The 14,627-nt window shown below is 38.0% G+C and overlaps 1 protein-coding gene across 3 annotated transcripts; it reads left to right on the forward strand.

Annotated features, from left to right (window-relative positions):
* Window positions 1–915: 915 nt before the first annotated feature.
* LOC149244594 (uncharacterized) lies at window positions 916–6,022 on the forward strand. 3 transcript variants are annotated; one of them, XM_089374908.1, is made up of 7 exons: window positions 916–1,699; window positions 1,806–2,793; window positions 2,910–3,050; window positions 3,190–3,477; window positions 3,569–5,083; window positions 5,301–5,378; window positions 5,483–6,022. In XM_089374908.1, the coding sequence occupies exons 1-7, from the start codon at window positions 1,215–1,217 to the stop codon at window positions 5,993–5,995; spliced, it is 4,008 nt and encodes a 1,335-aa protein (XP_089231034.1). In that variant the 5' UTR covers window positions 916–1,214; the 3' UTR covers window positions 5,996–6,022. The 3 variants fall into 3 exon arrangements, with proteins under 3 accessions (XP_089231034.1, XP_089231035.1, XP_089231033.1); XM_089374909.1 differs by having other exon boundaries at window positions 919–1,699; window positions 2,916–3,050; window positions 3,566–5,083; XM_089374907.1 differs by having other exon boundaries at window positions 920–1,699; window positions 3,566–5,083.
* Window positions 6,023–14,627: the final 8,605 nt, after the last annotated feature.

The raw sequence follows: 14,627 nt of genomic DNA on the forward strand, positions 1-14,627 counted from the left end.
CATATTAAAAGGGCCACCTAAATCTACGTAGTAACATTAAATTCCATGACTCTTTCACCTACGGCGGTCAACGGGAAAAAGTCTTTCACTGCACGCAAAATTTGAATTGACGCAGGCCCGTGCACCTTCAGGAGATCAACGGCGGAGATCGCGCGCCCAGCTGATCCGACGAGGTTCGCAAGCCAACCTCGGGCAAATGAAACGACCTTTAGCGGCCGGGGAGCAGGCGGTTTCTTGTTTGTACACGGGACGCGTGGCGCGTCCTGATTGTGTCGGGGCCTCCTCTGCGGGTACAGCCTTCTGCCAAAGACGATGCGGGGAGACCGGGCCGGTTTTTGCGGGGAAATCGGGCCGGTTTTTCAAAACCGTTGTGCAGTTGGAATTAATATTCCAACAATTTAAAATATCTTAACATACAACAACACATTAAAAATTGTCTATCACTTAACTAAAATTAAGTAACACTCCAACTCCAACTCTCAACAATTAGTACACTCTGACTATCTAATTTTAACTACTTCAGTGACTATCTAATTTTAACTAACTCCTCTTACGAGAATAATTCGCTTTTTTTAACAAATTTTTCAACAAATCACTATCTAGGTTTCCCTTGGGAGGCTGATTATTTTCGCCGTTTCCTTTAGTGATGTGAAATGATTTAGGTTTCCCTTGACAGGCTGATTATTTTCGGCCGTTCCGTGCAGGGAAATGATTTAGGTTTGAAGACTTTTGTTAATATTGTTGTTTGATTCGGAGAATAATCCACAGTTTTGAATATCCGTCATGAGGACTTTGTCATGATTTAGGTGTGAAGACTTTTGTGGTTAATATTGTTGTTTGATTCGGAGAATAATCCACAGTTTTGAATATTAATCCTGAGTACTTTGTCGAGGAAGCAATGATCGCTGTCAACTGGGGCGGAGCATCATACTCCGTCAGTTATGAGACAGCATGGTACGACCCTACCCTTACACAATTCCGAAAGCTTTTCTAATTATCCGCATCAAATATCTTCTCGCATGCTTCTCGTCGTGATCATTTTACATTCATCTCATCTTCCTTCGGTGGATTCTCTCGTTGGTTCAACTCAACTTCGATTCCATTTGATGCCATCCCTTCCCATCTTCCTTCGGTGAATTCTCTCGTTGGTTCAATTCAATTCATCCTCGTTTCCATTTAATCCCATCCATTCCCATTTGTAAGACGCAGTCGCTATGGCCTCGGCTGCCACAGAACCAGTGTCAGGGACATACCACGTTTTTATAAATCACAGGGGTCCTGATGTCAAAAGGACTCTGGCCAGCTTCATCTACCATCGTCTCACAAATTGTCATGGCCTCCGCGTTTTTCTCGATGAAAATGAACTCCACACCGGAGACGCTCTGTCCCCTGCAATTCTCGGAGCCATTAAGAGTGCGTCAGTACATATTGCCATTTTCAGCAAGCGCTATGCTGAATCGCGTTGGTGTTTGGATGAATTGTGCTGGATCTTGAGATGCAACACGAAGATCATCCCTGTGTTTTATGACGTTGAGCCCACAGACCTTCGTTACATTGACAACGAGAGGGGATGTTATAGAAAAGCCTTTGAAGAACACCAACTGAAAGGCAGAGTCGGCATGGAAGACATCGAGAAATGGAAGACGGCCCTAAACAAAGCCTCAGAGATTTCCGGCCTACTCTTCAAAACCAATGAAAGGTGAATACAATCAAATTTATTACGAATCTTTGATTTCTCAAAGTCGTTTCTTCCTTCCTGTAATTCTGATTATTATGACCGCATGTACGTGTTTGTTGTTTTGCAGTGACCATGGCGAGGTTTTGGAGGAGATAGTCAAAGCTGTGTTAAAAGGGGTAGAGTGGGAACCATTCGAGCTGCCTACATACCTAGTTGGCCTAGATCCAGCCGTGAAGGAAATAGAGGATGAAATTAAGAAACAAACCGAGTTAAATGGCACAGCGGTTGTGGGGATTGCAGGAATGGCCGGAGTAGGCAAGTCAACTCTGGCTACATATCTCTACAACTTGAAACGTTCGGATTTCAGTAGGTCTTGTTTTCTGTCTGAGATCAAGATCAGAAAAAAAGATTTACCATCTTTGCAGCGGAAGCTCCTTCGGGACCTGCTAGGTTGTGATTTTCATATTGCAGATGCCAGACAAGGAAAGGGTATTTTTCGCAAGCGTCTCTCAGGGCTCCAAGTTCTGATTGTTTTGGATGACGTGGATCATATCGACCAAATAAATAGTCTACTAATGACCGATGTTGTGGGATCGCGTAGTTTGATTTTGATCACGTCTCGTGATCAAGATTTACTCAGACGCTCTTCTCCAAAAACTGTAGTATGTGATGTAAAACCATTGCAAATAAAGCATGCCCAGGAGCTTTTCTGCCGGCATGCATTCCACCAATCTGAACCAGATGAAGGATTCGAATGTTTGGTTGAGGAGGTTTTGAAAATTTGTGGTGGGCTGCCCTTATCCTTACGAGTGTTAGGGGAACAGTTTCTTGGCCGGCGCGAGGAAGAGTATTGGAAGCGGCAGTTGCAAAAGCTGTCGAGAAGACTGCCAGACGATATAGTGGACACCTTAAAAGTGAGTTACGAGGCTTTGAATGCTGAAGAGAAGGAGATATTTTTAGATGTCGGTTGTTTCTTCGTCAGAGAGGACAAAGAACTGGCAGTTCGTGTATTGGAGGGATTAGGTTACAGAGACGTCTGTGACTGTCTTGAAAATCTCCGTCAAAAATGCCTTCTTGAGTATCAGGATGACCTGCAATCCGATAATAAAGAAAAGGTAAGAATTATTTCTCAATTTTATGGGTTTTATGCCAAAAGAGTAATGATCCATATGGACTCTTATTATACATTCAAGATCCAGACGGTAACTACGATTATCTCTACCTGCCAAAGACACAGAAAATAGCCATGCATGAGCATATTAAGCAGTTGGCCAGACATATCGCTAGAGAAGAGTTTGGTGTGCTCCCGTCCCTTAAGCCACTACGGCTTAGCTGCTCAGATGATATAGAGGAATCAATGTTGAAGCTGCAAGTAAGCGTATTTCGTCCCCATGAATTGCCTATTTTATTCAATAATCCATTTAACACTGGTATTTAATTTTTTGCCTATTTTATTCAATAATCCATTTAACACTGGTATTTAATTTAACTTCGTGGAGTGCGTTTGGCAGGGTGGAGCACATTATTTGATACGAGGGATTCGAACTCGAAAAGGTGAGAATCTTCCAGATTGCACGAATTACATTAAGGCTGTGGGTGTACGCATTTTTGTTGTTGAAATTCCCACAGATTTGTCGTCGCCTTTTGGTTTGTGGAATGTGTCGGGAGATTTGGTTTGGCTTCGCCTGCGCAGTTTCAGATCCATCAATTTTCCGGAGACCATTTCACTGGGAAACCTGAGAGTTTTGGAACTTGAGGGTCCTGGGGACCTCGACCAGTTCTTCCAAAGATTTAATATGGTAAGTACAGCTACAGTTTGCTGAGTATTTTTTAGGTGAAATTCGTCCCACTTTGTATTGAACAGATTGTGTGCATTGCAATTTGCAGCAGCCTCCTTTGCACTTGAATGTGTTAAATATTGACTTAAACGGCTCTCATGGGATGCGCCGATTGCCCCAAAGGGATCGGATGCCCCAATGGCCAAAAAGGGTTTGGACGCGCCGATTGCTCAAAAGGGATTGGATGCCCCAATTGCCAAAATGGGTTCGGACGCGCCGATTGCTTAAAAAGGTTGATTCAGAAGCGAATCCCCGCAGCACCAGCGGCCTTTATCCAGCAATCTCAGATAGCGTCCAGCAAGGCTTCACGGCACCTTATTTTGAGGTAATCTCAGATAGCGTCCGGCAAAGCTTCACGGAACCTTATTTTTTCCGTTTTCTGGAACGGATGGGAACGAGCATAAAATTTCTGGACAAGATTGTGTTGAAGAATATCACATCTCTAGAATTTTTCCCTGGTGGTTTTGGGGAACTCAAAAGCCTCCGGCATTTAGATCTATCAGGCTGCACTTTGCTAACCCAACTGCCCGAAGCTTTCTCTGAATTGACGCATCTCCATTTCCTAGTTTTGCGACATTGCCGCAATCTCTCCATCCCATTGGATATTTTGGGAAATATCTCGTCACTTGAGTACGTAGATTTCGAAGGTTGTAGTAAATTGCAATACTTGCCCGCGGGAATGGCAAATCAAAGGTCTTTAAGATACCTGAATTTACTATCTACTGATTTAAAATGGCCCTTGAATGTCAAACTACCGGAAAAGTTAGAAGGACTACGATTAGGAAATTTCCCAAGGATTTTGCATTCCGACCACTCTGTCCAACCTTGCGGATTCCATGGTCGGGTTCCTCCAATTCTCAAATATTTGGGGAAACTGCAATCGACTTTTAACACAATGAAAGCTTTCAATAAATTTTGTTCAATGGGATGGATACGAAAGCATGTACAAGAAACACAAGTAGAGCTAGTAGAGGGGACAAAGTTACGGCAGTCTCTGGGCGATTTGAGGCAGTTAAAAGAGTTGATTTTGATTGATTTCAGCGGTGCGGACTGCATCTTATGGGAGGAAATTGCAGGGCCAAATATGAAAGTTTTGGTTATAAGGAATTGTCCAATAGATATGCTTAATTTTGAGGTGCAGGAGACCATGCATGTTGCCATGGGTGCTTTAATAGATTTCACTTTGACTAAGACACACATATCTGAGATATGTATTCCAGAAGGTGTTCTACCCAGCCTTGAGACTTTTGATCTTTCAGAAAATAGATGGCTAAAGCAGGTTAAATACTTGCCATCAACATTAGTAAGGCTAAACCTGCAACGGTGCGAGCAATTGAAGGAATTAATAAACCTTTCAAATCTGGTAAATCTCAAATTCCTCTGCATAAATGATTGCATGGCGCTGGAAACCTTGAAGGTTGAAGGTCTAACATCGCTGGAGGAAATTCAAGCGGAGGAATGTATAAAGCTCAAAAGCATACATGGACTTAGTCAGCGGGAAGGGTTGAAATATATCCGCATTTCAACAGACACTGATGTTATGTGGAATCACATTTGCAGTTTTTTGGTTAGTATCCTTCCTAACACAGCATATTAATTCATATAAACTATATATAAATTCTGTGTGCTAATTAAGAAACCTGAGACTATCTAATCGTGCTCTGTTTGATCTGAGAGGTGCATAGGTGGCTGTGCAATCTTATTTTTTAATTTAATGTTAACTGCGGTGAGTTTAATGAGACTAGATTATACTTGATCTCAATGGATTTGGGAAATCTGTGCAGACATCGACCTCTCATGAAAAGCTATCAACTGCCTTCTTTACTGGAAAGTCAAGGATTACTTATCGGGACACAGAGATGGTGGGTGTTTAATATGGCTGAAAAGCAGACATAATCTTTCAAGAAATAATAATTAGAATTTTAATTTTATCAGAATTTGAAATGGATTTCTGTAAATCGTGCAGGTCATGCAAGAAATTACGGGGCAGTTTAACCTGAAAGTGGTGGATGTTGTCTTTCCTGCACCTGTAGACTTCTTTTCTGTAATTCCGTTGGATTTTAATACGAAGATGGAGGATTTGCAATCGTACGGTGGTATATTGATGTGCTTTCTCACCGATACTACAGTCGATCTGGATAGACTCCTGGATACACTCGATCTGGATACTGATGATCGTGGGGAAGTCGATGTGTTTCGCGTAAGATTTGAAGGGAGTAATGATGAAGGGTCAGCGGAGGAATACGAATTCCGTGTGGGAGAGACAGCGCGTGGAGTAAAGGTACATGTGCTTATGTGGACGGAAAAATGTGACGTGTTTAGAGATGAGAGAGGGTATAACAGCATCACTGTCTCTTTTCAGCCGACGCGATTATTTACATCGGTGGATGTGAAAAAGGGATGGATTCTGATGATCCATAAGCATATGGACGTCTCCCAAGTTTGCAAACAAATTATAACTGCATTGTCATTATGTTAATTGAAGTTTTCAAGAAATTGATTTTTTTACAAATTCTATATTATATAATTATTTTTAAAATAATTATATAGGAGTTATAATTTTATTTTATTTTATTAAATTTGAAGGAATATAAATATGAAAAAATACTATTTTCAAAATCATTATATATATATTTTATTTATATACTAACATTATTTTTATTTTACATGTATATTATTTTTATATAAGATATTTATATTATGCCGACGATAATCTCTATAATATTACATTCTAAAATTAATATTCATTATTATTATTTATTATTAGTATAGACCCATATTAAATAAGGATTTAATATGAGGCAAGAGGGATCTAATTTTTTCACTTACAAATTTTTTTATGAGTACACATTATTTAAATGTTTTGTATAGTTATTTATTTCTTTTTTGAGTTGTCTTTAGAGAGACTTTTTGGAAGCTTTTGAAAACCCCATGATAGCCAGTTATGGGGACTATTTGGAACTCCCCTAATAGGAACTTACGAGGGTAGTTTAAAGCGCACTCTCCCCCACCCCCCAGCCTCCCTTAAATCCTTGTTAAAATTATTTTTTTGAACATTGATTCTTTTGGTAACGGGTTTTCAAAAACTACACCAAGTTCCATTTGCAGTGATGGAAAAAGACCAACCCTAAAAGTTTCATTAGGGATAATTCAAAAACCACCACCAAAACCCTATAAGGTTTGTAAAAAAAAATATTGTTTAGCAGATCTATACATTAATTTGAGAACCAATTATCTATCTCCATGTAGATTTCACAAAGCCTTTGGTCCATCTCTTTCTAAATTCTATATGAGGTTCCTAGATTTTTAAATGGTATTAATGCATTCATTAACATGATTAGGACTAAAGGATCCACATCCATCATCATTTTGGGTATCTTGAGCTTCATTTCCAATGTTGTTCTTAACTTGGCATTAATCTGTAGGGATACATTACAAAGAGATTCATTGTCTATAATATATTTTCCATGCATGTCATAAAAAAAAATTTCCACAATGTCTGGAAATCTAATTGCCACTTAGATAGAAATTATATACTCTCTAAGTGTGGCATTAACTCCTCTCTATTGTGGAGTCCTTTCCACAAAATGAAACTTTTCAGACTTTTGTCATTATAGCTAAATCAAGTGGCAACATATTAGCCTCTATCCCTTATGGAAGTGTATGGTTCTGATTTATAAGGTCACAATATGATCCTAAAACAAAAACAAAAATACCTTCTTATCAATTTAAGTATGATCATTGTAGTAAGACTTTCTAATAAATGTGAGTGAAATATTTGATCAATAACATTCATTTCTTACTTTTGTATAATTCCATATGCTAGAATTTATGAGTGAGATTAAAAATATGTTGTATATTTTATTTTTAGTTTGTGATTCATTTGAATATGTTGAATTTCTATTCTTTAACATATCTTTTGTTTTCCAAAATATACTATATAACTCATTTTCAACTATTTTTATGTTTGATTTTTTAGTTGATTTCCCAATAAAGTGACTTTGTCCCTTTACAGTTTCTAAATACATCACTTTTTTGGCACAATTGACATTTCCAATACGAGACACATCATCATCATGTTGTTAAATATTCTAAAATCTATCATTATGTGTAGCATCGCTATAGTAAATACAATGAAATAAATAATCTTAAGACAAAACTCATAAGGTTGAGAAAATTGTGTGCATTCCACACCCAAAACTATAAGAAAATCTTATAATTGTTAAAATGTAATGTTTTCCTTGTTGATTAGCCTAGTAGTTTGCTTTTCCTTTCATTTTATGTATAATAGGATTATATTATGTTAGCAACTCCATTTGCTTTTCCTCAAGCTCTTTTGTGAAAGGTCGTTATTTGATCTTAAGCTATCATGGATATTCCACTGAAATAGTTTGACATAATAGATCTTAAAATATTACAAAACCTTTTACTATGTCGTGCTTTACTATAGATTAAAACCTTAATATTACTAGTTTAACATAGAATTTACTAAAATAAGTTGAAATTGAAATGAAAGAGACAAACAACAACACACCAACCACACAATGAACACAAGATGTACCCTCGAAAACCCAATAGGGAAAAATACCTACCTAGAATGTGAGGCCTATGTTGTACTCTTTTCTTCTTAGTTATAAAAATGCAAATACAAAGAAAAGGGAACTCGCTATGGAGATGTCGTGGACACTGTAGCCAATATGGTTTATACAAGATCTTTTATTTGCTTTGATTTGCTTTAATATCCCACTCTAAATACCATGCTCTCCTATGGAACAATACACAATATAATAAGAATGGAAACACTTCCTTCCCTAACTACCCAATATTTAATATCACTTAATAGCTTTCTAGGGTTAATGTTAGGGTAAATGTTTTTGAATGCCTTGACCCCCAATTAATGTTGGGGTGTTGAACCATCTATTATACTCTTGAACTCCGCATATGACTAGCTCCACATGTGTGAGTAATGAAAGCTAATGTGGCATCCCCTTGGCACCATTGATCAACAAGAAAGGTCAACTTGTGGGAGGCATAACTTCCACATATACGATCTAATGATTTTATTTCCATGCCACTGGAAAGCTCTCAAATTATGGGAAATCATCAAGAGTTGGAAGCTAGGCTTGTAGATTTTTGATCCCATAATTGGTTTTCTAAGGCCTAAGACAAGATCCAAAAGGTTTTAGACCCTAATTCTCGAAAGTGGAACCTTAGCCTAAAATGGGCCACACAAGCAAACAACTATAATTTTTCCATCCAAGAAATAGCAAAATATGAAGAACTTTAATATGATCCATTTTGGGTCATTATGTTGGTTAGTATTATTTCATTGAAGTTCGAAATTTTTTTTACCCTAAATTGAATCAACACTGAAATCAAAGTCATTTTCACTTCCAATAACAACTGTTGTTGCATTCCTACCATGAATATATCTAAAACACCTCAAAGAAAAATGTCAGAGGAATTTAAAGATTGATCTAGCCATTAATTGGGTGGTTTCTATTAAGAAAATTTGAAGGCACATTTTTTGTAGTAGTGATTGCAAATCTATTTCCTGACACCTCCAACAAAAATTATAATCAGACATTTGTGAGAACAATTTGGCATGTAATTTTTTTAAATTAAAGTATTATTTCTTTCATAATGTCAATGTTGTAACACCCCAGTCTTTAGTCCCATATATATATTTTAATTGCAATTAATTATGTTCATGATGTTCATATGGGCAAGTAAATGTAAGTCAGTCAAAAGACTCGAAACAATTGTAATATGCATTTTATTTATATATATTTCCAAATAATAAAGAAGAGAGTAGCAAAAATGGATCCCAATGCTTGAGAGGTAAGTTGTAAGGGGGTTTGGGAAGTTTCCTAACTTACTTGAATTAAATGTTCTGATTTTATGGTTTGGTAGTTGAACTACCTAACTAACAATAATAATGAGAAGTAATGGAAGTGGTACCGAATTACTTCATAGGTATGGGCTATGTTACCGTTTGAGAGAATTTGGACTGACCATGCAATCCAGGGAGGGGACTCGAATTCTCATTCTAGTAGAGTGCATGGCGTTAGACAAGTAAATGGAAGTTGTGTGTGTGTGTGTGTGTGTGTGAGAGAGAGAGAGAGAGAGCATAGAAGTGGAATGTGATTGAGTAAAGATTGTGCGGTGTTCGACTTGTATATTGTTGTGAATGTTAACCTGAGTAACATGGGAACAGAACCTATTTTTAGTGCTAAACCTGCCAACATTCAAGGGGTCTCCCTGATATGCGATCCCAACTAGACCTCACACCATTTAGGATAGGAACCCTATCCAGAATATGACCCGACAATGGTTTACTTAAATATTTTCCTTGGCTTTAGCTATCAGCAAGAGAGAGAATAACATGTTTGCCTTCAAAAAGAAAGCTCGCGTTTGTGGTGAATGTTTGGTTGCAAGTACATCACAGTTCTTCTACAATAGACTGTTGAGAAAGTGAGCCTCTAAAAGAGAGGTAATAGTACCACCCTAATAAAGACGCACATGAATAAGAATGTTTCATCAAACATCCAGCGGAATAGTCTACAAAGACGTGACGACCGATACAAGAATTACAACACGTTCTCAAATAGATAAGCACTAAAATAGCAAAAATAGTTCAACTATATTAGTGATGATGAAAAAAAACATGAATCATAAACATTCATAGAATAGTCTTATAAAAATTCATAATCCATGTATGAAAATTTCTGTCTATTAGACTTCGTTTATTAAGTAAAAGTCCCAAGTTGCATGAATACAACGAACATGCTCAAATAGTGGAGCGTTGGAGCCACTACCTGCTCCCCAAAAGTACTAACTTATCTCTCTTATTCCTTATGGGAGAATCCAAGGCTAAAAGTATTTTACATGAGAAATGAGGATCTATTTATAACTTGAGGAGTAACCTTTCATATCCTCATGACTTTATAACTTCTAGTGACCTTTGGACTTCTACAATATTTGAAGTTCCAAATGACTTTTGGAATTACGTTTGAATCTTGGTATTACATGACCTTTGGACTTCCATGACTCTTCATTTCACACATGACTCTTGGAATTTTACTTGTTTGTATTTTACAATGATTACAATAATACATCTTTGTCTTCCATATCATCATATGATTAAACTAGACATGCCACTATCTTGGATGATTGGAACAGGACAATGACTGATGACATGGACCTACTTCAGTGGTGACATGGCTGCTATTATGTCTGTTCTTTATCATCATATGCTCAAGATGCTTCTACCATCTTAAGGGTCTTCAACATTTGGAGTATTCATGGTGCTTTCATCATCAAGCTTCAGGTGTGTTCTTCGTTCTTCTTTCCTTTCTTTTGTTCATCCTATTTCCTTGATTTTCCTTATGTGTGCCTGCCATAAGGTTCCTGGAATACATGTTTTTACAATCACTCATGATAAGAAACTATCAGTCTGAAAATCTCCTACTCTACCATGTTTTATGCATATTTTCTTGTTCATGCCCTTTCAATGTGCTTAAAATGGTCAACGGATCATCAAGGCACAAGGGCACACACTGAAAGGATGAAGGATGGAGGAGGAGGATCTTTGAGCCTCTAGGATGCGCTCATGTGCCCTAAATAAGAAGGAAATCAAAGTAGGGCACATGTTGTAAGTCCGAAGGATGAAGGGGAAGACTTCGGGCTTCCCAAGTGCGCTATGCGCCCAAGGGAGAGAGGGAGGGCGCAGTGTGCACTCCTGAAGGTTGAGGCTTCGTGTCTTTTGGGTGCACTCATGCACCTAGGAGGCCTTAGGAAGGGTGCAGGGCGCACTCTTGAAGGCTGAAGGTTGTGGATTCATTCCTTCAGGGTGCGACAATGTGCTCAATCAGTTGAGGATGGTGAAAGTCTGATGCAGGAGCATCGGGACTTAGCCAGCAATGTGATTGCATGCTCACATGTTGTGGCTAAAAGTGATGAATTTGATGAATTTAATTGACTTGATGGTCAAAAATCAGTTTTAGTAGAGAGGATTGGATCCCTCGAATTTGTCTTAGTATTCAATTATTGTAATAATTGGAATATTGTATTATTTTTAGATTAAGAGATAAGTTATTAGTGTAGGTGTGTAACAGAGCTTGAGAATAGAGATTTAGTTGTTAGAATGATTAAAATAGGGATCGAGTTATCAATATAGTGAGGCTAGGATTTGGTTCATAAAAGGAAAAAAATGTAATAGAGGGGGATTAGCTGAGATGATAAGGAATTGAGTGAGTGAGCGAGAGATGTGATAGAGATAGGGTTTGAAATTGAGACAGAGGTCAAATAAATTGTTGTAATTGAGCCAAGAGGGCAAGACTCTGTAATTTCCATGTTGTTGAGTAATTGAATGGATTCGTGGTGTTGGGTGTTAATCCTAGTGCAGAATTTCACTGACATCTATGTATCGGCGTTCCAGACCCTTCACATGTATTTCTCTGTTTTCAGATTTTAAATATAAATCTTAGTGTTTATTTGATTTATCGTTAATCGTTGTCGATTCGAGATTAAGGTAAATACTGGGTTTATAGCATTAAACCATTGTTTAAGTGTCTTTATTAAAGTTAAGATTTAAGCACGTGGGTTGTTTTGATAAGCGGAAAGCGGTGTATCAGGCGACCAAAAAATGGTAAGTGGTAATAGCTGAGTCCGAGCGATTAGTCTTAACATTCAACACGTAGCAATAGGAGGAGAGAGAAAAACCGCTTTATCGGGCGGGTAATCACCATGCAAGTGGTCCACCTGATATCATTGTCGACCATTGGATCGGATGGGATAAGATCGACAGTAGAAAACCTACGGACTGTTTGTTGATCGGGTGAAAGATAAACTGTTGGATCAGATGGAACAAATCGACGGTAGAGAATGAAGCGCTCGCTTTAGTGGAAAAGTCAAGTGGGACCGGCATTGACAATGGATAGTGGGACCCTCAAAGGAAAAGAAAGCCATGTACAGAATCCGTTTAAATGCATTTGATTGGTTATTAAGTTAACTAGTAGTCTATTATCAGACTTTAACCTTATTTCGTCAACCTCCTGCGTCATTTTTGGTATCAGAGCCCAGAGATTGAGTTTGTTGTAGTAAACATGCCACCGAGGAGAGGAGCTGGCATAGGTCGAGGAAGACCTGAAGAAAATGCAGTTCTGCTGGATGAGATCCGGAGTCTGTGTACAAGAATGGACACAATGGAGACTGCTCAGAGGAGGGCACCTGATGAAGGAATTGTCAGTGCTACAGAAGAATCTTCTAAGGAAGAAGAAGAGGAGGAAACTGAAACTACCAAAGTTATGAAGATGTTGGCTAAAGTAGGAGGAAAACCAAAGGTGGAAATTCCTTTTTATGAAGGGAGTCTCAATGTAGAAGAATTGATGTACTAGATCATATCAGTGGACAAATATTTTGACTATGAGCAGGTTGATGATAAAAAGAAGGTGAAATTTGTAGTTACCAGATTGAAGGGTCATGCAGCTATCTGGTGGGATGAACTACAAACGTCCAGAGTAAGAAAAGGAAAGTCCAAGATCAAGCAATGGGATAAAATGGTAAGTAAAATGAAAGCTAAATTTATGCCAAAATATTATCAGTTAAATCTTTTCAAACAGTTACAGAACTTAAGGCAAAAATGAATGATTGTTAAAGAATATATAGAACAGTTTTATAGGCTGAGTATTAGAGCAAGACATGTAGAAGATGACATGGAGAAGGTATCCAGATACATCAATATATTGAGATATGATATACAGGATAAGATCAACTTGCTAAGTCTGAAGATAATTGAAGATGCCTATCAAGTAGGTTTGAAGGCAGAAGATAAGATGTTGAGGAAACAAAACCAGAGGAATAGAGGAAGAAGTTCGGTAAGAGGTAGAGGAACTACCAGACCAAGATTTCAGCACCCTCAGAGTGAAACAAAAAGTTCAAGTAGTAGACCACCACAGAGGGGAGACTTTAATAGAGGAAGATTTGCACCCAGAGGAAGAGGCCGAGGAAGAGACTTTCAATGTTATACATGTGGAGAGTAGGGACATGGATCATGGGATTGTCCTTATAATAAAACAACAAGTCAGAGGAATGTGAATGTGGCTGAGGCAAAGGAAGAAAAACCTCAAATTGCAGACAAGGAAGAACCCCCTAAAGTAGGAGAATCCCTGTTGTTGAAGAGGGTATTGCTTAAGGCAGAGAAAGAGATTAGAGAACCAGTTCAGAGGAAGAGTTTATTCAGAACTACATGTAAATCTAAAGCTAAATGTTGTAAAGAAATAATTGACAGTGGAAGCACTAATAACCTTGTTTCTACAGAAATGGTGGACAAGTTGGGATTAGTGAAGACAGTACACCCTATTCCTTACAAAGTATCATGGTTGCAAAAAGGACATCAGATTGTAGTGACAAAACAATGCAAGGTAGAGATATAGATTGGTATTTATAGGGATGTGATATTGTGTGATGTGATGCTAATGGATGTATGCCATGTGTTGTTGGGAAGACCTTGGTAGTTTGATAGAAAAGCTATTCATAATGGGAGAAGAAATGCTTACACTTTGGAGAAGGATGGAAATAAACATACACTGCTGCCATTGAAGGATGAAGCTGACAAAGAAATTCCTGGAAACAATATTATGCTGATGAGTGGAAAGGAGCTGTTGCAAGAGGTTGGAAAATGTAAAGAAATACATTTTGCTGTCATATGGAGACCTAAGGTAATTTTGACTTCCACAAACTTAGATGATTTACCTGAAGAAATCAAAAATCCGTTGAATGATTTTGTTGATATTATTGTGGATGAGTTGCTAAATGCATTGCCACGAATAAGGAGTATTAGTCATCATATTGATCTAATACCAGGAGCAATTTTGCCAAACAAAGCATCATACAGATTAACTCCTCAAGAGAACGTAGAAGTTGGAAGACAAATGCAAGAACTGATGGATAAAGGACTATTCAGAGAGAGTCTTAGTCCATATGTTGTACCAACAGTACTGAGTCCAAAGAAAGGAGGTGAATGGTGTATGTGTACTGATTCTTGAGCCATAAACAAGATCACAATGAGGTATAGATTTCCTTTACCATGCATGGATGATTTGATGGAT

This window comes from Pinus tabuliformis, chromosome 8, assembly GCF_031772625.1.
Source record: "Pinus tabuliformis cultivar Carrire ecotype Pingquan chromosome 8, CPIR1, whole genome shotgun sequence".
Lineage (NCBI taxonomy): Eukaryota > Viridiplantae > Streptophyta > Pinopsida > Pinales > Pinaceae > Pinus > Pinus tabuliformis.